General features: G+C 49.4%; 1 protein-coding gene across 1 annotated transcript in view; it reads left to right on the forward strand.

The window, feature by feature from the left end:
- The first annotated feature begins 765 nt into the window (after positions 1-765).
- The window catches only part of CASQ2 (calsequestrin 2), a 34,958-nt gene continuing 10,930 nt past the window's right edge, over positions 766-24,793 (forward strand). The window contains exons 1-6 of the mRNA XM_076348703.1: positions 766-1,243; positions 15,106-15,190; positions 16,690-16,790; positions 18,986-19,097; positions 20,551-20,624; positions 21,094-21,224. Of these exons, the coding sequence (XP_076204818.1) occupies positions 1,010-1,243; positions 15,106-15,190; positions 16,690-16,790; positions 18,986-19,097; positions 20,551-20,624; positions 21,094-21,224 (737 nt within the window). The 5' untranslated portion in view covers positions 766-1,009. The remainder of the gene's footprint in view (positions 1,244-15,105; positions 15,191-16,689; positions 16,791-18,985; positions 19,098-20,550; positions 20,625-21,093; positions 21,225-24,793) is intronic.

Consider the following 24,793-nt stretch of genomic DNA (forward strand, 5'->3'; position numbering starts at 1 on the left):
CCAGCAGCCATGGTGGCATCTGTCCGTCATCTTGAGGAGAGCCCTGCCTCCTGCCCCAAGACACTGGCCTGGGCACGTGCCTCCTGCCCTTCGTCCCCCTTAGTACGATAGGGTTTTAACCACTCGCCAGCAAGGTATGGGGCTCAGGGACTGCTCTGGCCATGGGGAGGTTGCAACATAAGCTGCCCTCTGCTTTGGGATTACAGGTCCAAGAGCCAGCAATTCTCCTGGTACCCTGCAAGCAGAGAAGGTGCTTCAGAAAAGAACTTGAATGTCAGCCGGCAGCTCTGGCTGATGCCCCAGGCAGGAGGAGGAGGGAGTCCCATGAGCGCTCACCTCCTTTGCTGCTGAGGAAACGGGACTTTTCCTCTAGTGGTGCAGGTGAGTCCCTGAAACCGTTTAATCCGAGATCTGTTATCCAAAGCTTAATCACTGTGATGCCCAAGGGGTTACAAAGAGATATACCCTTATTAAAAAATGCAGTAAATACCTTCTATTTTTGTTAAGTCCTAGTAGGACAGGCTGTGCCTTGGTTCCCTCTACAAGTGAAGTCTGTCCCTTCACAAACCCTGCCTGCGTATTCCCAGCATCGACATCTTCCACTCCCTCCCTCTCGCTTGCTCCCTCTCTTTCAGATGATGCAGAGTGCCAGCAAGTCCCTCAATGGTGTCATATCTGTCCTTTTTATTCATTGCAGGGTTTATTTTTAGCCTGAAACAACTGCTTCCTAAAAATGGAGTTCCTAATGACACGGGAGCTGGACACAGCTATGTAAGGTATCCAGGGCTTGGCCTGACAGCTTCTCCTGTCTGTCTCTTTGTTGTGAGCCCAGGACAGCAGAGTTTGCTGCTCCCCACCAGCCTTGCAGAGTTTGGGCTGATCACTAGGAAGGGAGCAGAAAGAGAAACTCGGTTCGAACTTCACCTGGAGCCTTTGGTCTCCCCCTCTTCCCAAATTAAGAAGGAGAGGGACGTTTACCTGCCCTCTGCTGCACTACAAGGGCTCCCCTATGAAGGCGACTTGCTGGATCCTGGCAGGTTTTTACCTGCTTTTCTGCTGCAAAGCAGAAGAGGGACTGAATTTCCCCACCTACGATGGGAAAGACCGAGTGATTGACCTGAACGAGAAGAACTACAAGCAGGCCTTGAAGAAGTACGACATGCTCTGCCTGCTCTTCCACGAGCCTGTGAGCTCTGACAAGGTCTCCCAGAAGCAGTTCCAGATGACAGAGATGGTCCTGGAGGTAAGCACCGCTGCATGTCCCAGCAGGGGTCAATACCACAGTATTTGGAGCTGTGGAGAGGAGCCACGGGATGGGACAGTCAAAGGGTCTTATGCAGGGGGGGATTGAGCACCCAAAAGCTTGGGTTTGTTTACTTGGTTTTGAGTTAGCCCCTGAGTTCTGCGAAGCCCAGGAAAAAGCCTCTTTTGTGCTCCTCTGAGTTGTTTGCTGGGAAATAGTCTTTCTGGGTTGCGTGTCAGAAACCCAGGCAATAGCGAGTAACCTCGCAAACCTCAGCAACGTGAACTCAGCTCATTTGAACTTTCCCAAATCTCAGCACAGACCTGAGTCCGTAGCTTGAAATTTTTAGATCCTTTCTCATTCTGTGCAAGCCAGTATCCCCCTTGTATTCTGGATTCAGTCCCATTTTCTATCCCACTAGGAGCAATCAGCCAAGAAGCCTTACCAAACTGTGCTGCAAACGGGCGTCCTAGCTCCCCATCCCAAAAGCTCTCCACTGGTGCAGCATTAAATCCCTTTTTGGTTTTCTGACACTTGGTTGCCTGCTTGGAATCAGTCTGTAGCTGCTTGTTAATGCAACAATTCACTTTTGTGCTGGAAAAAGAGTGTTGTTAATTCTTTGGTGAAAGAATGATTAATTAATCCTCAGTAAAATAAATCATGGTAAAAATTACAAAGTAGATTCATAGCATTCTTTCTTGTAGTGTAACTGTAATCTAGGGAATCATTCAGCGGCAAGCCTGGATTGTTAGGTGCTCGTTTCCAACCAGGGGCTTACAAATATTCCCTCTTAACTAAAAGACACGTTTGGAAAGAAAGTGAGAATTGCACAAGAAACACATAAGCTTTATTTATCAGATCCAGAGAGAAAATGCATTGCACCCCTAGGAATATAGCAAATGTGAATTAGAAAATACGCTTGCTGAGGTCCTGCAAAAGTCCAATGTCAAGTTCAAAGTCTACTGACCTCCTCAGCAAGCCTGACAACAAGAAAGACTCAAAAACTAACCAGTTTTTACTCATCTGTCAGGAAACAGTAACTTGCTCCAGGTGAGCGATCAAATAACATTTGGCAAAGCAAAAAAAAAAATGCTGGAACTCCAGTTGAAGTGTTTATGGTTGGTAGTATAATTGCATTGTTATTTAATAGGATAGCTATTTCGTGCTTGACAGATTCAGGCAGTTACTAGATACATATTTATAGAAACTTGACAGAAGCAGGTACCTGTTGTGTACTATCAGTTTTACTCCCCATGACACCTATACCCATGTTAACAATTAGCCACATCAAGGGTGTGATGGCTACAATACAATCTGACTTAAAGCTTTTATTTTGCAGGGTTTGATTCAGCAGTGAGTACATTAGTTTAGGACTCTGGTGATCTGGTTTCCAGTTGCTTCTCTGGCATGGACTTCTTATGTGACCTTGGGCAAGAGATTGAGGATTAGATCTGCAGCAGACTTTACATAATTGTAGTGCTCCAGTCCACTAATGCTCAGCTACCAGCTAACCGTGCCACGCAGCAACTGGCACTTGTGGCTTTGACCTCAAAATTTCCCAAGCACTTGCAGTGCTGATTCAGTGCATGTCTTGAAGTTTCACAGTCCCCCTCCTAGACTGGGAACTGCAGCAGCAGCAATCTGACAGCCCAAGCACAAGAGCAATCTGCAGACTGAGCACTCCTTTGCCTCTGTCACCTGAGGGAATTAAATGGGGAGAAGGTCTCAGAAGGCAAGAGACAGTATCCTGCATAGGACACAGCCCAGCAAGGTGCTGGTGCTCCCAATTTCTGTACTAACTCAACCATGGGAGCACTTGTGAAAGGAGTGGGCAAAGCAGGTTTTAATCTGCTGCCTCTTGTGACAGCACCTCCCTCACCTCAAGCCGTAACATGTTGTGGGGATCACTCTCAATCTTCACTGCCAGAGCTCATCCAGCTGTGGGACTTCACCACATGTTCACCGGGCCAGGGAGAGGGAAACAAATGGCTGCAGTGGCTGCATGGCTGAGGTGTGGAGCCATTCACCTGGGAGATGAACTGCCTGGGATTGGTCTCCCTGGAGGCAGTCAGCAGCCGAACCCAGCTCTCCTGTAATTTGAGCAAGTACACGGAGGAGTGAGCTGCTGGGTAGGCACAGGAGCAGTGGCAGAGCCTCTCCTTCCAGCCAAACCTGGGAAAAGTTCACTCAGGAAGGCTTTATGTATCTAATTTCAGTAGAGGGTTTAGGGCTCTGACTGCTGAAGGTCCTTTACACCTGAAATAAGGTATATAAGAGGCAAACACTCCAGCCCTCAGTTTTCCCTGCTTGCTAGCTTGGGGGTTCCTGGCATAGGGCGCTGCCTGTGATAAGATGCCTTTCTGGAGCACCTCATGTTTTTCCGTCTTACTATACTGAGAATTTACCTGCTGACTCACAACAAGACGTGCTGCTTCCACAGCCTGGAAAACATCATAACCTTAGCCTCCCTTCCATAAAATGGCACTGGTCTCCATCATTAGGAATAATAGGGAGCCTTCATCCAGAACACAGGCAGGTATGGAGCTAAGCAAAGATCTGAGCTGCATGGTTGTGTCCTATTGCCTGATGAACATGAGTGTGTGTGCATATGGGAGGGAATGGGCTTAATGGATGTTAAGTCCAGAAAACCCCCAAATAGTCCACCCTTTCTGTTTCTCCCACATGCACCTTATAAGAAATCTATAATTCCAAAGACCAAAGACCTGAAGAAATATCTTAGACACCAAGAAAAGAACAAGAGACATCCAATGCCCAGGTTCCAGCAAATTCACTAGGAGAAACTCCCCAATATGCCCGGGTAGTAGACGGCATGGCAAGCATGGCAAACAAACAGAAGTCCCAGTTCCTTCTTCACTCTAGATCCAGACCCTGCTTTAGGCTTCAGCACGTGAAAAAAGCCACAGCTACAAAGCGCTCAAGGGCAAGATGAGCGTAGACAAATGCTCCTCTGACCCATGAATTAATTGTCCTTTGACCACGAGCACGATTTCCCTGAAATATGTAGCCTGTGGTCAGTAACAAGCTCTGACTGGGGCTTCTCCCGTGAGTGAGGAGTCCATGAGGCTCTCTCTCACCTGGGTCCTTTGGTGTCTGATAGGGATTGAGCTCATGTGGTGACATTTCCTTCTTTCAGGGCACTTCAGTCTCTTTTCTTCCAAGTCCCTGCTTTTCAGGAAGCTTGCAATAGCTTTATTATGCCTGAGATCCCTCCCTCCAGAAAATTCGGCCAAAAAGGGCTAACAGCTAGAAAAATTTTTAGGGGAGGCAGCTGACAGACAGACCTGGGGGAGAGAGAAGAGAATCACAAGGGTCTCACATCCTTAGGAAATCAAGCTGACAAACTCACAGCACGTGAGTAAATTTAAGCACATATTTAAGGACTTTACCAAACATAACTACAAACAGCAGACTGAGAAGAAAGTGATATGATAAGAAAAATTTCCTTCCCAGGACAAAAGCCCAGCATGCAGGACTGACTGACACTGGCAAAAGCTCAGGGTGCACACCAGCTATCTTCGTAATGATGCCATCGTTAAGCTGATATTACAGTGGGACAGCACACAGGGTCTTCAGCTGCCCGCACCCAGGCATACTGGGAACTGTGACCAGATTGCCATGCAGCCCAGAGTCCCTTTCCAGTTTAGAAAGGGAATGGAGGTGAAGACCACCACGAAGCAGTCCTGACAGCTCCTGCCACCTACGCTGTTGGGTGCTACCTGGTGAGGACAGGGTCTGGGGACAACCGAGCCCCTCTGGGAGCAACAGCAGCTTCTTTGGACCATCCTTTGTGCATGGCAACAGCTCCAAGGATGGCAGTGCCAGCCCCTCAGGTCAGGGTGGGAAAGCTGGGGGCTGTTGGGTTAGTCTGTCAGGAAAATAGTCAAAGCAATGTTTGGAGATGCAGCTGCCTACTGCTTTCTGGCTAGGGTGGAAAAGGGTTGGGGAAGGATTGTAATAAGACAACCCAAGGCAGAGACAGCATGAGCTGTTCACAGCTGCTTCACAGCTCAGGTTAAAGGGCTCTTCTCTTTTGCTTGCCGTTCCCCTATGACTCCACTCTGCACCACTGACTACTGAAAAGCACCTGCAGCTTGAGTGGGCAAAAGCCTCCATACAGGGCAATGCCAGAGGTTGAACCAGGCAGTCCCAGAGCTAACAGTAGCTATTCCTACTCTGTGGTGATGTTTACAAGAGCCCTACATGCCCCATCAGGTGAGCACAGTGAAGAAGCAGATGAAACAGCTGGACACAAGGCTTCACAATAAGTATTTAACAGACAAGTTAGAAAAAAAGCTACTTGTCTTGAAAGGTCTCAGCTTTAATGAAGAAGGGGCAAAAAAGGACAAGACCAAAGCAGTGAAGCTGAGAAATATCTGTTCTGCTTTTCTTCTCCTCCATAGCTCCCCTGCCATATTTCGTCCTGTCTCATACCACCACTTCTCAGACCTTCTCCCCTCTCCCTTTCATCTCTGAATCTCCTAAATATTGGGATAGTTTTGCCCTCCCGTGGGCCAGCCCCTGTCTCTAGGAATCATGTAACAAGAATAACGAGCAGTGTGGTTAGAGGATTTCCTTTTGCACTTGAGAAGCTCTCTCCAGCAACTGAGATTGTCTCACTACCATAGCAGGCTGCCTGCAATGGCAGACCATCATCTCCCTTACCCTCTCCCCTGCTGAAACTCGCTCAGTCCTGGCTCCCCTGTCATTCTTCCCTTGTCATCTGTGTGCATGTGTAATATCCTTAAAAAAAAGAGGTTTGTCAAGCCCAGATATTTTAGGCCCTTCAATGCAACAGTGTCCCTGGGCTGAAAATTCATGGAGAACTGCCCTAGCACAAACCAGTCTGATCAGAGGTAAGAGAAGAGGGACATCGTACTCCCCTTTCCACATGAGGTCTAGGATCAGCCCGGCCTCTAGCAATAAATGGCAGAACAAAGTGAAACTCCTTAACATATTTGGCCAATTCTGTTACACAAGGGAAAAATTCTCCTACGAACCTGGGAATATACATCCATGAGATTACGTTGCATGAGATCCTCCCAGTGCCCAACCAGAGCCAGTAGCTACCTGTGGTGTGAGAGGGAAAGATAGATTTTGAATCCAGTAAAAGGCGAGGGTTAAACTGGGTGTAAAGTCTACCTCCCAGTTCACTTGAGAGCAAAGATTTATTTTCAAGTGTTGAAACTACTGCAGCTTCCAGCTCAGGATGGAAAAACTGGTGCAAGATAGCTGGTTTTGGGGTAGTTCCACCCACATGGTCTTGAAATCTCTTGAGAGCAGATGTTCCCATGAGAGTTCAGAGCCATGTAATATATAGCAAAAAGTCTTTCTCTGCTTCTGATGCAACACAGAAAAAAGGTTTACAAGTTTAGGTCTGTGTAGTTCAACCCAGAAATTCATAGGAACCAAGAGACGAGATTCTAGTTTATCCCCATCTCTAGGTAGAGTGTATATATATATAAATAAAAAAACAAGCCCTTTCTTTAAGCACCCTTCTCTGTTTGTTTCACGGACTCAGATTTCAGTCTTTTTCTTTGAAAATGGGCATGTTCATGAGACAGTGCCTTAACACAATTTCCTGGGCTGGGTAGACACGTTATACAAGACATATTCACTGAGTGTCACAGAAACTGTCAGGTCTTTGGGTCCCTACAGAACAAGTCCTCAGGGTGAGACACGAGGCACACCTGGCTGGATAGGTATTTGCAGAAGCCTACAGTGCAAGTGCCTTGTGCATACCCGTAATAAAAGAGGAGTTTTGGTTTCCATGGCTACTAAAGCAGTGGCTTCCACTACAGATAAGTCAATGCAAAAATAAGGAAGGAAGGGAAAGAAAAGGAAAAAGTGTGCACTGATTACTTTGCCCTTTGAGACCCTGTAAGTAGGTCTCAATTCATCAACAGCCAGCAGAGCACTGATTTTTAGCAGTAGCACTTAGGAGGATTTCACTCACTGACATGCCAGTCACGAAAACAAGTTACAGAGAGCTCCCCGTTTCGCAGATGGGCACGTTGACATCCAGGGACAAGTATGTGATTTCGTCTTTCTGTGTAACAGTGGCAGAAACAATTTCCAAGGCTGCTTTACCTGTTATTGCCCAGTTTCTTTCTTTGAAGTCCCTCTGTCAGTTCCCAGCAGTGAGTTTGGACTGGCTGCATGAGCAGCATCTAGCATAAGACCCTGCTTTCAATGCCATACTGCTCTTTGAAAGGCATCTTTCTCAGCTGCTGAAGTATGATTGGAGAGATGTGTATTGACAGCAGTTCTCAGAGCAGAGACCAGCTGTAATCCCAGGATCTAACGAAAACCAAGCTGGTTTCATCCAGAGACCCAACTTTTATGCAAATGTCACCTGGAGACGTGGCAGACCCCTGTGAGCTTGGGTTCGCTTGCTGACACAGTGCAAGGCCAAGTCTGCTTAGGTTTTGTAGGTTTTCTTGGCCCTGAAGCAAGGAGCTCTTCTCACTGTCCAGCTGTTGCAGACAACCTCTGTAGGTGCCGTGCAAGACCTTAAGCTGCACGGAGACTCCTTCTGTGTCACTCCTCCCTTCAGAAATGCCATTGAGGAAAAACGTTGAAAAGCCCATCCCCTTAGGTCTCGGCCATCCTGCCACACTAGTCAGCTTCCCCAAAAAGTGCCAGCGAGGGTTCCCAGTGCCTTCCTGCTGGGCTGGTTCCCGGGAGGCAGGGTCTCACTCTTGTATAATGCGGTGCCTTTGCCCCATCCTGAGTGGGGGGCCTCAAAAGGATTAGCTTGAGCTCACACTCGCCTACTCAGTGGACATGTATGGTGTTTACAGTTATCTTTTCATGTTCTCCACCCCAGACCTTGACATTTCTCAGGAGCCTGCCTGCGGGCTGGGGTAGCTGTTGCCATGCTTGCCCACTGTAACCTTACTCCAGAGCTTGGTCTGCCAGTGCCCTTCATCTAAAACCAGACTAATCAAAGCCTGTGACTGCCCTTCCTTCATGCCTGAGCTTCATTTGTGGGGAGAATGGAAAGGGGATACGATAATTCTCTTTAAACACCCAAGAGGGAGAAGAGCTATTTAAGCACAAAGCCTAAGGACAAATGGGCTATGAATAAACCAAGTCTGGAAACTAGGAAGTCCCTAATCACCAGAGGAGGAAGACCTCTAGGGAAAAACAGCCCAATGAGTTTTAAATGGACATTGACCAGGTTGTGACAGAGATTGAATGACATGGTCCCGGGTTTGATGACCAAAGATGTCCTTTGCAGCCTCTGTCCCTAAATAACAGGCACCCAGGCAAGGAATGCATGGCCTAGGGAAGAAGTGACTTAGCAAGGTCCAAGTTCTCCTTTTTTATTTTCCTTTGCACATTGGGATTTACCTACATACATGAGACAAAACCTTGCCCAAGGAAATAGAACAAGCAGCGATGGCAAAGAACTAAATTCCCAGGGGGGCCGCAGAGCAGGCATTCGCTCCTCCCCTCCCCGGCACCCCGAGACATCCAGCGCTCCCTCCTAAGCAGTGCTGATGGTGCTCATTCCTGCACGCTCTCTGGCACAGCTTTGGCGAAGGCCAGCTGCTGTACATGATACGTCCGTTTTCTGGGAACCCTGTCCGGCCCTGGCAGCAGACGGACTGCCATCAGCTAGCAGACCTCTGACACCTCGAACCCTGTTCAAAGGGGGCTACATGTTTTTAAAGCTTTCCTCAGTTCTTATTTCTCTCTGCTCACTCCTTGGGTAAAATGCCTTTCTTGTCTCAAGAACCCCTCCGTTCCCCCAGAGCCCCTCCTCCCTGATCCTTCCTGCGGATGCAGGGTGGGAGCTCCCGGCTCTTGCCTGCAGCATCCCGGGCTGCCCGGGGTTTCAGAAGTGCTGGCTCACACCCACTCGGTCAGAAACTCAAGAAATCTGGCTTGTTCCTGGGAGTTGGAGGCATAGGAATGACATGAGCAATGGTCTGCGGAGGTGAACGGGCTGAATATCAAGCATGCTTCCCTCCTCCAGCACCTACTGAAAGGAGCCAGCTTGTGCCCTGCATGGGCTTCACGGTGGCATCCAGCCTTCGGTTTCAAAGCAGCCTCTCTGAGGCCAGAAAGACAACAAGGCAGCAATGGCCTCACTTTTGTTGAGGACCCAGACTGCGCCTCCGGTCTCCTTTTTGTCGAAGGGGAGTTTAGTGGGTGGCCCCCGGGCACCGTCCTAGACCCCACAACCTGGGTCAGTACATGCATGCATGCATGCACACATGCATGCCCTGGGCTGTCCTCGGCGTGCAAGCTGCCCAGCTGAGTCGGCAAAACATCTGTGATGCAGCGCCAGCGAGGACTGGCCGGGAGCAGCGGCAGGTGGCCCCTGCACCCGTGGGCGCTCGGTGGCATGGGCATTGGCCCCGGTTAGCTCACGGCTGGGGAGGCTGCGCTTTGGCTTACAGCTCGCTAAAATTAGGGATGCTTGGTGCGGATAAAAATACTAACTATGTGAAACCTTTAGGGAGGCAGCCAAAGAGCACATTGTATGTCTGACTGGGCTGAGCTGCTGCGCAGCAATTAAAGCCCTGGAGCGGCATTCTTGGAGCATTACCTGTGAAAGCCACCTCCACGGGAGTGACCTTTGGGTGTTCCATATTTGGGGACTAGCCTTTTAGTCCGAGGAGCAGCAACCCCCTGGGAGGGCAGGTTCAACAATAAACAGCCTCTCCGGGCAACTCAGGTGGTGGAAAAGGGCAGGAAGGTGGGACCAACACGGTCTCCCCTGGTCCCGCTGCCAGCAGAGTGGCTTCTTTAGTGGCAGCTGCTCAGCAGGCTTCTGCCCCTTCCCTTTGACCACCACCATGCTTCAGGACCTGTAATTAGCCAGCCCAAATTATGGAAGAACCCAAAATGTTGCTGGTGGGGTATGCAAGGGGATGCTAGAGGAGACAGTACAGCATTCGGAAGGAGAGGTATCCCCCTCTGCTCTCCAACAAACTGCCCACCAGCTCGAACAACAGAGAAGCCAACCGTAGTGTGAAGGCATGAGTCCTGCATAAGGATTCAAAGCTTTTGGGGAAATACCCCAGAATTTTGCCATATCCTCCTGCTGTTTCTGAAAATAAAAACCTAACATTTTGGGATATAAAATCATTACATCAACCAGGTTCTGACCATCAACATAAACTGCAGCTTTAAAGAGAGTAGGAGAGAAACAGCGGAGAAGTGTAGATTACTTGAAGGACATTCCCTCATTGTCTCCTGTTGCTCTCCTCCTTGCATTGCTTGATTTTTGTTCTTCCATCACTGTCAGCTAGGGAAACAGAAAGCTCCCCATGCTTAAGAGAAGTTTACTCATGACGGCTCTCACAGAGACCCAAACGTCCCCACTGCCCTGCCTCCCAGCCTGAGCGGCTGGGGAAGATGAGCCTTACTGTCTGTGGGAGCTCCAGGCAGGTGCTAGAGAAGTGGGAAGAAAATCCAGGCCACAAAGCCATAATGTCACTCCACGATGAAAAACTGACCATGCTGACGCATCCACCCCTCCCGCCCCCATTTGTAACCCTCTCTGCTGGATTTTGTCTGCCATTTAGCAGCAATACTGACCAAATGCAAGGTTCGGCACAATCACTATTGTTTGCAGCTGGAATAGAATCGTGGCCGGGCAGCCTGTCACCTTTATACTGGTGACACTTCTGCTGCTCTATAACTTAGGATTTCAGAATGACCCTGTGGGACTTCTTAAATCTCCTGAAAGCTTCCCAGCATCACACCTAAGTTCAGATGGGTATGGTAGGTGTGAAGCTGAGATGTTCTGGCAGGGAGTTGTTTCTTTCCATCCCCGTTATTCAGATTGCCTGTAACTGTTGACACCATCCAAGGTGAGGTGGTGCTTGCTTACTTGATGATACTCAAGCTTCACTTTGGGCTGGCACATCTCACACATCCCAGAGAGCCATGCGTTCCCTCATGCTTACCCAAATCCAAGTATGGCTATTAGCTGAGGGAAGTGGGAAAAAGGAGGAGTGCTCCCAAACTCGCACCTCCTTTTCCCAAGGCGGCACAGGACACAGCTTGCGATCCTGTGGCTAGAAAGTGTGCATTGCAAAGTCTTCATGCACATGAGAGGAAGGCTGCAAAATGTGCATGGGATACGAGCTTACAAGCTACTGGGATCTTTGCTCACGCTCTCAGCCAGCTCTGCCTGCTCAAAGCTCCTGCTGTACCTCAGGGACTGCATGACCAGTTAGGTCCAGTTCTTCCAGCGCAGTTTCTCCCCTCCATCTCCCCATGCAGCTTTTGAAGCTAAATTACTCACTATAGAGGCTGACACAAAGGCAAGGGCTCTGGCTGGCCAAGATTTCAAGCAGTATGAATTTAAAGGGAGGAGGAGGAGGGGGAGGAGGAGGGGCTGTGTTCTTACATTACAGCCGCCCCTGTCCCAAGGTCCTGAGCCAAGAGGATTGTCAAGATTAGAAACATTATCTGCATTCAAATCCCACTAGCATTATGGAATCAGAAAATATTGTAAGGAGATATATAAATGCTTGATACTGTAATGAGCAGGGGGCAACTAGCCAAGCTGCTGTGCCTCTAGCACAACTCTATATTTTGCTGCCTTATGGGGTTCAAATACAGGTGTGGGAATACGTCCTCACCTAAGCACTGCTCAGACTCACCTGCTGCAGTGGAAAGCAGGGAAAGCAAGGGCAGGAGCAACGTCCAGACCCTGCAAAACTTGCAGTTGAAAAAGCCACTGTAAATACTGACACCCTGCAAAGGTCTCCTGCCTCCAGGCGCTGCCACAGTGGAAAGAGCTCCCGAGAGTCTCATGTTGCATAAAGATTTCCCCAGTGCAGGACCCCAGTGCTCTGTGGATGGGCACAGGCTGTACCTCTCACCTCATTATCTTATTAGCATGAAAGTCCCAGCAAAGGAGGCAGGCTGCCCACTTAGCTCTCAGCTGTCCCCGCAGGCGCATGCATACGCTGTACACACGCGCTCTCCTATATACGCACATTGTTGCACATCTTCTCTCAGGGTGAGCCTCTTCAGAGGAACATTGCCAAACACTTGTACCCACGGTACATACACCTTCTAGAGACAGTCTCACTAGACACAGTCACACAAGCCCTGCCACACCGACAGGCACACATCCAGCATTACTGTGACCTTTTTTGCCTCCCGAGCCCTAATGAAGTGCACACTCCCACAGTCTCACACAAAGAGGCTTTCATCCCATCACCCACGTTTTCTTGACATGTTTACTCTTTCCCAGCATCTCCCATGCTCACAGCTACACAGCTGCACCCACACCCCTCCAAAGAGCTATCTTGCGTACGCTGCATGCTGACATACATTACTCCTGATCAATGCCTTCTCTCTTGCAAACATCCCTGCTCACGCCCCGCTCACGCTACTTGTCTGTAGCAGGTGTTGCAGCTTTTCTGCGCATTTCTGGGCTTCTTCAAACACCCCCAAAAAACTCTAACCATCTCCTGTGTGCAGGAGTCAAGAACTATCGGGCTTAAACTGCCTTGACTTCATCTGGCACATGGCTAACATAGCTGTAAGTAGCTAGATCAAGTATGGACTGGACTGGACATGACTGGACAGTCTTCTTCCCTTGGGCTTTCTGTGTTTTACCTCTGGTCACAGTGCAGCCAGAGCCTCAAGCATTGACTCTGAGGAACCTCTTGCTGGTCTACACAACTGCCAACAAGTGGGGACTTGCTGACCGTGTCCCCTAAAGCTGATGATCCTACAGGCTCCATCCCTTTGTCCAGTAAATGCAGATCCCCATAATGGGGAACAGAAAACAGCTTCTCCCACCACCACCCGCTTGCAGATGTCTAGGGAGCTCACAAGAGGAGTCCATCTCTCCCTGCATTATTGGGTATCAGCTGCTCTCAGGTGCTCTAACATGGATGACCGTGACCTGAGCCAGGAGATGAGATGCCAGATGAGTCAGACCAGTGCTCAGATGCTTTATCAATGGATGTGCAAATATGGACCAGTGCTCTGCCCCATTCAGGCAGTATCCCCTGTAAGCATGAGCCCTGAACGTGCAGCCTCACCTTTATTTCAAAGCACTGAGATAGAACAAGGAAAGAGCGGTGAGACTGTGTGTTTTCTGCATAACACGGAGCACCCCTTTTGCGTCACATGGCAGCTTTTCCCCCTAAAGACAACAGGCCAGTAGCCGCAGGGGGATTAAGGTTGCAGTGATGCTGTGATGGTTAGTGGAGAATACATCCTTCTGGAGGGCTTTGGGACAGGCCTTGGTACATGTATTTGGTGGAAGGGAGAAGACAACCATGTTCTCCATCACTCCCCTTCACCCAAGCAAGGTTCCTGATCCCCAGGGTGCCCGCAGTCTCCCCCAGGATTTCGGGGAAGGGCTGGGCACTGCCAGCATGGGGAGCTGGTTGGCCCCATGATGCCCTGGTGTGCAGGCAAGGGGGCTGCTCCACCGCTTTTGCTCCCCAATGCCTTTAATCGCCACTTGCTCTCGCAGCGGCCGGGCACAGGCGGAGGCTATTTATAGCATGGAGCCAAGGGGCCGCGCGGCTGCAGGGGCAGCGCCACTGGGTGACATTCAAGCCGGCTTTGAGGCCAGGGGGGTGGTACCAAAATGGGTCCTGGGGGAGGATGATCCTCATAAATCAATCCACCATCCCTCTAGCCGCGGCTTTTCTTCTGCCTCGCTCCAGCCTCCCACAGCTGAGTGCAGGCAGCTGTGCCCTAATAGGGACATTCCTGTCCTGGAGGCCCCTGACACCTCATCCCCATTGTCCCTCCCATCCGGCAGGGTTGGGAAGGGGGACAGCAAGAAGACCATCAGCATCAGAGGCATTCGTAGAGCAGGATGGGAGAGGGAGGAGAAGGGGGTTCTTACAGCTGCTTGGTGGTCTCAGAGCATCATTACTACCTTGTAGGGTCTCTGGCATGCTTGTGGTGGGGCTAAGTCAGTGATCTGGTAAGTGGGCTCATTTCCCAGGGTGACTGCATCTCTACGGAGCCCATCTGGAATTCACAGGGTCTCACTCGGGGCCACTTCCACCGCAGGGCACTTGCAGAGTGTCTCTCCTTTCCTCACATATCTATTTTCACAAAACAGGCAGGAACTTGATACCTTCAAGAGGCCCCTTCATCAAAAATGGTGGGAACAGGGGCCAGTGGTTTCTGAAGCTACAAGGAGGCAAACACGAGCATGGCTGGGATTAGCCTCCTTTCCTTAGGAAAAAGAGGAGACCAGGAACTGGGGGGTGACTGAAGCCTGGATAGGAGACATGACTTAAAGCATTTCACAGGAGAAGGGACCGCTTTTGCAAAGCCAGGAGTCCCTCTGCTTTATTTTGCTGGGAGCCTGCTTTAGCCATCCCATCACATGTACGAAGGAAACAGTGCCCAGCATCCCCTCCAGTTTGCAGCCACTGCTGCCTGGCGCCAAGCACTTCCAGAGTTAAAATATCCGTGGTGCCCACATGTCACACTCCCCCGCAGGAGGCCACCAAGGCACAAGGGAGGAGACAGCTTTTGCTTTGTGTTGATGGCACAGGCCTTTCTCCCAGCCGTGCCCACTGCTTTGGTGTCCCCGATTCAGCTGGGAGCCCTCTCCTGATGTCCGAGTGTCAAACAGCAGTTAGCAGCATGTGGTATTGCCAGCAAACTCGGTGCTGCGACATAGTGGGAAGAAACCCAACCCTTGTGACCTCCGGGCAGCGTTATCTCAGCAGGGAGGCAGCATGTGATGCATCCCACCCATTGGTGCTGCCTGAAAGCAGAATATGGGTCACTTGTGTCTGTCGTGCAATGCTAGCAGGGTATGATGCCCTTTAGCTACCCTGCGGTGTTAATGCCGCTAACGTTGGGCTCTCTGGTTCCTCCCACAGCTGGCAGCTCAGGTCCTGGAGCCCAGAAGCATTGGCTTCGGGATGGTGGACTCCAAGAAGGATGCCAAACTTGCTAAAAAGCTAGGTGAGTCCCATATCTGATATCTCTGGAATAGCTTGGAGAGGGTGTTGGAGTGATGCCTGACAGACAGCCCCAGAGAGGACAGCCAAATCCTTGTCACCAGGATGGGGAGGGTGATGATGGCAATTGCACACTGACCACCTGCCCACCCCAACATGGGCAGGATCAAGCCGGGGGGTGAGGATGAGAGGGGTGAGCCAACACCCTTCCAGCAAAAAGCTTCCTGGCTGAGAGTGCCAAAACCAAACCAAACCAAGTGAAAAAGAAAGCCAATTCATGCCGTAGCGATGACAGGGTGGATGCTCACAGCTTGCTGAGCAGAAACCGTAGATAGGTGTCATGAAGTAACTCCCTGGTCTTCCAGCACAGAGACAGGTCTGACACAGCGGCGCAGAACCAAAACCTACAGGGACATCACATAGGCCCCAAAATGTCACCAGCCCCATGGCAGAGTGACCCCCAGCCTCTAATGGAGGAGCCACAGCCTTGCAATGGTTTGGCAGCCAGGTGTCAACCCTTCCTGACTTGCTCCCCAGAGCAGAAGAGGAAATCTCCTGTAAAGGTGAAACGCTGCTGCATTGCTCACCCCTGGAAACAGCTGCCTTCCAGAGGCTGGTGATTCCTTCATATTTTAGCCCACAAAGCAATATGGAAATACTATGGCACATAAATACAACAGCACATAAATATACCACTAGACTTAAGGTCAGAGACTGTTTAAGCATTCTGGGCTGTATAGTGGACTGTAGTTTTCTTTCCTAACTTAGAGGCTAAGTGTGCTGGTGGAAGCTAAACTAAAGGTGAGAGCTTCTGCCTCTCCAAGAAGGAACAAACTACCAACCACCTTGACCCATGGCACCCTGCCATCATGCATTGCAGGACCTTAGTGCTGCTGATTTTGGAGCCTTCACTGAGACGCTGTGGCAACCAGTCCTCAGTCCAGTGATATACCATTCAAATCTGCCAGCCTGCCATCTGTGGCATCTCTACCATAGGTTTATAACCCTTTTGCCAAGGCTAGCTAAGCTGCAGAGAGTTTGAAGCTCACTTTGGCTTCCAGCTCACTGTTTATGTTGACATAGTTCAGCCTTCTCCAGGCAGAGAGCACAGCCCGCATCAAAATCTATTTTCCATCTAGCGTCAAGTTGTTCAAGTTTGGGATGTCAGTTAAAGCCCAGTACTATTTACTGCAAAATTATTATAGATAGCAAAACTAAAACAAGTTCCCGGTACAGAATTTTTCCAACTGAGGCCAAACTGTGACCTGAACAAAAAAGTTCCACAGTTGGGAAGAAGCAAGAACAAGTTCTGGCTGAGGTCTGTCCCTATGCCATGAAACATCAGTCAAGAGATTGCTCATGTTGTTTCTAACTGGATCAACTCAGCAAACTGGCAATTGCATTTTCCCAGGAGGCGTTGCTAGAATAACAAGCAAGATACACTGTAGTAAAAATGCTTTTAGTGACGTTGACCACATTATGTTTCCTGTCTCCTTCTTGCAGGCTTAGTTGAAGAGGGAAGTCTCTATGTCTTTAAGGAGGAGCGGTTGATTGAATTTGATGGGGAACTGGCCACAGATGTCTTGGTGGAATTCCTCTTGGATGTAAGCACAGATAAGCTCAGAGCTAGATAAAGCCTCTCAAAGCAGACCTTGCAAATACTCCCTTTGCTAAAAAACACGGGTTTATCTTTATTTGAAGTGCCATCCCTGTTTGCTACACGCTGGTAGAGATGACATTTGCAAGCTTCCCAAATACTTGTCTGACCATGAGTTCCCAGGAAAGCTGGTACCTTTATATGCCACCAATCACTTACATCTTAAAGACATTTTGCCCTCTTTCATGTTTATGGAGTATTTGGAAGCAAGCAACAATCCCACATAACTAACTGCTAGTCACCCACCTCAGTTAGCAAGTTGGCATGCAAACACTGCCATTTGCAAAATCTTTCACTCTTTTTTTTTTTTTTTAAGAAGAGTTATTTTCAAAAAACATCCAAGAAATAGCATTCCCATAAGGCAACTAAAAGCAGCTCAATTCATTGAAAAAGGTATATGCTGCAAACTATTTGCCCATTTCTAGACACAACCGCACAAACAACGTAGTGTACTACTGCCTCTTCAGTGAACTTACTTACCAAATTGCACTGCCATGAGTTAGAGAAGAGCCTAGGACTTAGTGCTCTCAGGTCATTTTGTACATGGGTGCAAATACGTACTCACCCTTGCACCTAAATGCAAGAGAGATGCTGACTCCCTCATCAACGTATTACGCTTCTCTTTACATTTTATTCCAACAGCCCAGAAACATGGTCTTTGCTTTGTAGTGAAAACATTTTGCAGTGGCTTGGCTTTCCTTTGAAATGAGGCTCCCTTTATAAGCAGCCGTGCAATAATGCAGATAAGGGAGGTAAGGCAAGCGGCGGAGCCAGCAGGGTTTATTTCCCAGGGTGGCAGGTTGCCTAAACAGTGACCTGCGGTGCAGAAGTGCCAGTGGCAAGAGGCACGTCTGGGGAAGAGAAACAGCTCCCTAGGACCTCAGCTCTCCTACGGCAATGCGTCTGTGGCTGCATGCATCAGGTACTGTGGCAAAAACACATATAAGTGGCTTCAGGGACAGAAGCGGGTGTCTTGCCCCGCCCAGGAGGGCCAGAGGCAGGGCAGGGCTTTGCTGCGACCCCAGCAGCGGTGGGATCCCTGGTTCCCGTGGCTCAGGCCACTACGGCAGCAGGGAGCTGCCCACGCTGCTCTGGGCACAGCAGAGACGCAGCCACACGCCGGAGCATGACTCGCAAGGGGTGCAGCGTAAGGCACTTTGTGAGGTTTTGTTTGCTGTGCTTTGTGGTATGCTGCTGAAAAAACATGTTCTGTGAACAAAGGAAGAGAGGAAGGATTTCTGTTTGTGTGTTTTTCACTCAAGAGGGAAAATACCCAACAAAGCAGGGAAATAAAAACAAACACATCTGTGGTGCCTCGCAGCCTGCTCTCAAAGGAAAGCAAACCCAGAGGTCCTCTACTCCTCTGTAGGCTGTACAGTGGCCTGCCTGCATTTTTTTTTTTTTCTAGTGAAGCCACAACCTGATTTACACCAGTATTGCTGGGCAAAATAATCAGACCAAATCTTTTCACCAGCAGTGGCTAGTTAAGAAAACAGAAACAAATTTTATACTAATGACAGGCTGAAGCAGCAGATAGGTCTTCCAGCTTCCTCATCAAGACTGTGACATGTCTGGGGCCAAAGCATGGGTTTAACCCATTCTGCATAGGAGAATCAGCCAGGAAAATTCACATCCAGACTTTCCACTGCTCCAAAACATCGTCTGGCCACACTCTAGCATGCTGGTTTTAATATTTTCTGAAAGCAAGTTCTTTGCAGTAACCTCTTCCAGCAAATTACAGTTAAAAACAAATACATCCGTCGTTCACAGAACCTCACAGTCTCCATACCAGCCCCTTTCAATTGCTCTCCCTTCTTCTCAGCCACTCTAAAGCCAGTTGCGATTGCTACCCCTTATCTCACATCACAGCAGGTCTCTCAGCATCCATTTGCATTACCCAGACCTCTCTCATCTTCTCTCTTGATGCTTCAACCTATGCAGTGAACCTGCTAACAGCTCCCTCTGAAGGTGACCTGCATCTCTTGGTTCCTCACATTAAGGCAGAGAGCACTAAGTAGGATTTCCAGCAGCAGAGAAATTGGGTGACCTCTTTCTCCCCACTTAGGCTGCTAGTGACACACCCTGCCAGGCATAGGCTGGTGCTGCAAATCATTGCGTTATCAAATGCATTTGTCATGGCAGCTGCTAGAAGACCCCGTGGAGATCCTAAGCAGCAAGCTGGAGCTTCAGGCCTTTGACCAAATCGATGACGAAATCAAACTCATTGGCTACTTCAAAGGAGAAGACTCTGAACGTAAGATGAATATGTTCCTCATGGGGCTTGGAGCCTGGCTGGGGGTGCTGGGGGCCAGGCATTGGTTCTTCTGCATGAACATTAAGGGTGTGGGGGTATATGGCAGGCTGTGACAGTGCCAAAGTTCCTGGAGGATGAGATGGGGTTGCAGGCAAGTTTCTGCTGTTGCTATGCATGAGCCCATTCCTACACCAACAGCGGTGACCCTTCTGCAAGGTGTCTGCTAGCAAGAGAAGAGGGTGATTATCCAGGGTTTCCTGAAGAAAAGTAAGTCTACCTCACCCAAAATCACCGGAGGTTACAGTTACACTGGGTGAGCACCTAAAGGGAGCAAAACTCCCCCTCTTATGAGCAGTGAGCCCAAGAGGTCAAAGAAAGAGGGAGGGAGGCAAAGGGAAAGAGGGGGACACACATTAAATACTAACCTGGCAAACGTACAGCAGCAGTAAGCAGGACGCCTTAGGGCAGCCTGGCAGAGGCACTGACCTGTTTCTCCTCGCTGAACCCCAAGACTGAGAAGAGGCTGGTGCCATGCCCTGAGGGATGTGCAACTCAGGGACCATTCCAGGCAAAACCATCAGCTTTCACAAGTCCTGAGAAACCCTCACCCAAGACTCTCCCCGGCAAGCCCCAGCAGTCTCCTCTGCCAGCCCCGAGTGCTCCCCCTGCTCTCCGGGCAGCGCTGGCAGCGTGCACCCCACACTTGCAAGGCTTGCCTTTAGCAAAAAGACAGGTATTCTTACCTGAATGAGCAACGTATCACCTGGTCTGCTGCACCGCAACAGCCCATCCACCTCTCCCTTCAGCTTTCTCACCCGCTCAAAATGAGCTGCAGGGCAGCTTGGGCAGGCCTGTGCCCCTAACGCTGTTCAGTGATAAGTATTTTGAAGAAAGGTGGGAAATACCTGTTGTAAAGAGCTCCCACCAGGCTGAGAGCATCCTTCCTGACCCCAGCTGAGGACCTGATACCAGTAACAGTAAAAACATACCTCGTTCCTGCCCCTTCCTCCTGCAGCAGGAGGAGCGTGCCTAATCATGCTCGGTGACTGTTTAGGGAATGGCAGCAATCATGAATGCTGGAGCAACTCCATGTATTTCCCAGGCTGGACTACTGCTTGTGCAAGCGGGCAGCTGCAAACACCCTTATCAACAGGCTGGAGTTGTAAGCCCTGGACCTGCTTCACAGGGCTGCTGATTTCAGCCCCAGTTAAGCATGGCATGCCAGGATCTGTAGTTTTCCTGAGCACTATGGGGCTGCACAACATGTGTCGTGTTCACTCCACATGAAATGGTCCTTGTTTGTAAACGCTGGAAGGGTGGAAGAAACACAGTGCCGTCATCTGATGTATTTTGCAGTAATTTATGTTTGTTCTTCCCTAGTGCCGTCTGTGCTGATCAGAGCGTGGCCAGCTGCCTGTGAAATCTTTTCTTCATTCCCCTTTTCTCTTTCTAGATTACAAAGCATTTGAAGAAGCCGCCGAACACTTCCAGCCGTACATCAAGTTCTTTGCCACCTTCGACAAAGGGGTAAGCATCCACGGACCTCACCATGGGAGCTCACAGCCTCTACCACCTGTTTTCCAGAAGCTCAGGATGCTCCCAGATTTAATATCTGGCTCCAGCTTCTCATTTTCAGCGTTCCTGTAATTTGTGGTATTGTTGTCCGCATTTGGATTTGGCCCTGTCGCAAGATAAAAGGCCATTGTTGCAGCATGGAGGCACGTCCTGGTCTGGGTTCAGAAGCCAGCCCCATTAGGTTTGCAGGACCTTGACTCTGGCCTTGCTCTGCCCCAGTGCTTGAGACCAGTAGTGTAGAGAGCATCAGTGGTTTTTTTAACCAAGGAAAGATCCATTCACATTTTGTTGGCCACCCCTAAGAGTGCATGCTCTGAAAGAGCGTAAGCACCTTGACCTCAGCTCTGCCACCGGGAGAGACTCTGGGTAGGCAAAGAGGCACGTCAGGCTCACTCACCTCTGACCATCTGCACTGCAACAGGTTGCCAAGAAGCTAGGTCTGAAGATGAATGAGGTGGACTTCTATGAACCGTTTATGGATGAGCCTGTTCACATCCCTGATAAGCCTTACACAGAAGAGGAGCTGGTTGAATTTGTGAAGGAGCACAGAAGGTACGTAGCATGCAGGACACTCCTGGCCCTGGGAAGCGGGTAAAGGTGTCTGTCATCGCAGGCTTGCCCCTCTAGGGCATCCCTCTCAGTAAAAATTAGGATGACGACCACCTTTTGGTGATTTGCTGACCCAGGTTTGAGATTTTAGCTGGTCTTTTCCTACTCCCTGAGGTGCAAGTATCTGTGCTGCAATCAGCGCCCAGCACCATGGGCCTGTGACAACACAGCTTCCCTCCTCCTCCTCCCTGGTTAGTCCTCCCTCAAAGAGCAGGGAGGCTTGCAGGCAGCAGAGAGTGGAAACCTTGCCCTACTTGCCCATGCTTTTAATTTAGGTCTGTACAGAAGATGATCTTCTCCAAGGCCTCTCAATCCAAAACCAAATTCTGTCCAGTCCCCTCCTTCCCCAAAACAGCTTCACTACTGGGTATATCCCTCTCCTGATATCAGCTATGTCTGTAGGCAGGTTCTGAGCTCAGACCAAGCTCGGAGGAACTGTGATGGACTAAGAGTCTCCTGCTGACCACAGGCACAGAGAGGAAACCACTGCTGTTATGGCTGTCTTAGTCCTCATCTGCAAAGGTGCTGAGCACCTACAATGTTTGATCAAGTCAGCGGGGGCTGTGGATGCTCCGTGCTTTCTGTGATCAGGTTTATTGCACAGTTGTTTAGGGACTCCGCCACCAACAGTCTGGAAGCGACTGGAAAGGCTGATCACATGTAAAAGCACAGGGTTAAATATAAGGGCACAACTACCTATGAGGTGCTGTATTTTTCCACCCTTAAAAATACAGCACAGGATAGTCACGCAGGCTATCTGCTGCAACTGCATTTCCCAGCAGCCATTCAAGGGACCAGAAAAGAGTTCAAGAAAAGCAGGGCCATTGATACTGTTAGGGGAGCCCAAATCAGGCTGAGCTGGAGGTTTGTGTTCACACACAGAGGGTTCAGAGACAGGAGATCATCTCCAGAGTCCGTGAGTCAGCAGACTTGGAAACAGATCTTTGCTTTTTCTGAAATATGAAGGGGTCCTCTATCTCCTATGTACTCGCAGGTCACTTTGCTGACCTCCTGGACTTCCTGACCTCAGTCCTTCCCATCTTTCTTCCCAAGCTCTCTCTGTCAGGCAACAGCATCAGGAGGCTGATTAAACACAGTCAGCTAAGTGCTAGCCTAATAAGGCAAGCTCTCCACCAGCACAAAATTGCAGTGGAAACCCCCCAGGTCTTACATATTTCAAGATGCTATGTTGTGCTTCGTAGGAGCAAGGGGTCAGGCCATATATTTTGCAAGTGCTAAGGCTCAGAAGGGAATTAAAAGGAATCTCATTAAATTGGATGCCTGAAATCCCAAACCTGCCAAGGTGCTGTCATGCCTGGGGTGACAGTGATATGTTCCCAGCAGTTAATACTGAGTCTCTCGGAGCAGAAGTGCTTCTTCCTGCCTTGCCACCAGTAAAGGACCTAAAGCCAAAGGCTGGAAGTGGAATTAGTCAGACACAGAGATGATCAGGCCTGTAGAGAAAAACAAAGCGACCTCAGCAGCTGCCACGTGCTGGTTCCCTGTAGACAACTTGGCAGGATCTTCTGCTCTGCAGGAAGGTGTAGAGGACCACTTGCCTCCTCCCCCTCACGCAGCAGACTTTCTCACTTCACCCCAGCTGGCAGGCACAGGCTACCCCTCCGCTGAGGTGCAAAGCCCCTCTGCCACCTCTCCATCCTGCAGAAGGAGTCCCGTCACATCACTGGGGAAAGCTCCCAGTGCTCAGCAGTGCCCAGGCTCTTTGGCATGCTTTAAACAGCCCTTCCAAAAAGGGCTCCCCGCTGCACTGCCCAGGCAGGCTTCATCACCTCTTCCTCCAGGCCTGCGTGGAAATTGGGACTGGCTGAGCTCTCACTGCAGCCTCAAGACAGGAGCTGAAGCGGGTGCCCAGAAGGAGCCCGTACGTAGCCTCCTGGCTGATGCTTCCCTGGGCAGCTGCAGGCAGTGGTGGGAAAGTTCTCTACCTCTCCTGAGCAGGTCAGGAAGCCGGTGTTCAGCACAGTGGGCTGATTCATCCAAGGTCAATAGGTGTCCAGCTGGGGATGGTGGCTGGGTGCCGTGACTCCAAGGTCTCAGCCCAGATTTTGCTCTCAGTTGCACAAATACAAATTACGTGGTAGTTTCTCTGCCTGCAGCAAGAGGCCTCTGGATTTATGCCTGTTTCACATGCAAAATGCTGGGGGTGGACACCCCCCCCCCCCCCGTTCTCTGTAATTGTGGTGTAGTGATGTGGGGGCTGAATTCTGCTCCCTCTTATTCACCTAAACCCCACTTACCTTGCTCCTCCATCATTGGGGAGTAACCAGAGTAAATGCTGAGTAACTCCACAACAATTGGTACACGTGGGTGTGATCAAATCCTTCCCACTGAGTTTCCGTTCTCCAAGAGCTGCCCCCCAGAGAACAGCTAGGGAAAGCATCTTGAAAGCCAGGTACAAGTACATAATATGCATTCACCTGATATAACCTCCAGTTTCTGACAATCAGCAATGAGGAGACTTGCTGGGTCAAAAATTGTATTCCTGATCTTGTGCTTAGTGGCTATTTCTTCAATTTCTATAGTAATTTTTTACCTCATTTCTATTTTGATGCTGGAAGTATCCAATTGTAATGAGTTCAGTGGCTGAATTATGCATTGCATCAAAAGAGCATTCCTATTTGTTCAGTTTATACCTGCTACCTAATAATTTCACTGTGTGCCTACTAGCTCTTGCGTTATGAGGAACAATGACTAACCATTCCCTGTTTCTTTTTTTTTTTACCACTCCCGATTTTTTAGACCCCCTGCCAATATCCTCTTTGTTGACCTCTTTTACAAGATAAAGAGTTCTCATCTAGTTAATCTCCCCCAAACAGAGGTTATTCCATACCTTTGTTCACCACTGCCATGTTTCCATATCCCTTTTTCAGTTGTCCCATATAATTTCTGTGATGGGATGACTAGAACCACAAATACATTCACTGTGGAGGTGCATAGTGTAGTTGTCCATTGCTACAACGGTATGATGTGTTTTTCCAACTGTTTCTAACCTTATTTTTGCCTTTTGCCTTTGGAGCTGATGCTTTCTCAATTTGTGACACCTGGGCCCCTTTCCTGAGAGGCAATAATTAATTATAACTAATTTAGAACCATTGTTGCACCTGTATAATCAGGGTTGTTTTTCTGCAAGTGCATTACTTCCTACGTCTATCATGCAGACACTCAAGTCTCAGGAGATCCCTCTGTATCTCCTCATAGTCAGGCCTGCGTTGGTCATCTGAAGAATTGGATATGATAAGGAAATGCTGCCATATTCCTATTTCCCGTCTTTTTCAGATTATGTGAGAATATGTTATGCATATGATCATGTTAAAGCATATGCTATGAATCTTAATTGGTTAATTCCCTCTGTCGTGAAAACTGACTATTCATCTCCACCCTTCATCTTCCAACGTCACTAATCCACAGGAGGAGCTCTCCTCTGATCTAACTGCAGCTTAGTTTCTCTGAGACCTTGTCCAATCGTCCTCTGAAGGCAGTTCACTACATTG

The sequence above is a fragment of the Aptenodytes patagonicus genome, chromosome 1 (genome assembly GCF_965638725.1).
Source record: "Aptenodytes patagonicus chromosome 1, bAptPat1.pri.cur, whole genome shotgun sequence".
Taxonomy (NCBI): Eukaryota; Metazoa; Chordata; class Aves; order Sphenisciformes; family Spheniscidae; genus Aptenodytes; species Aptenodytes patagonicus.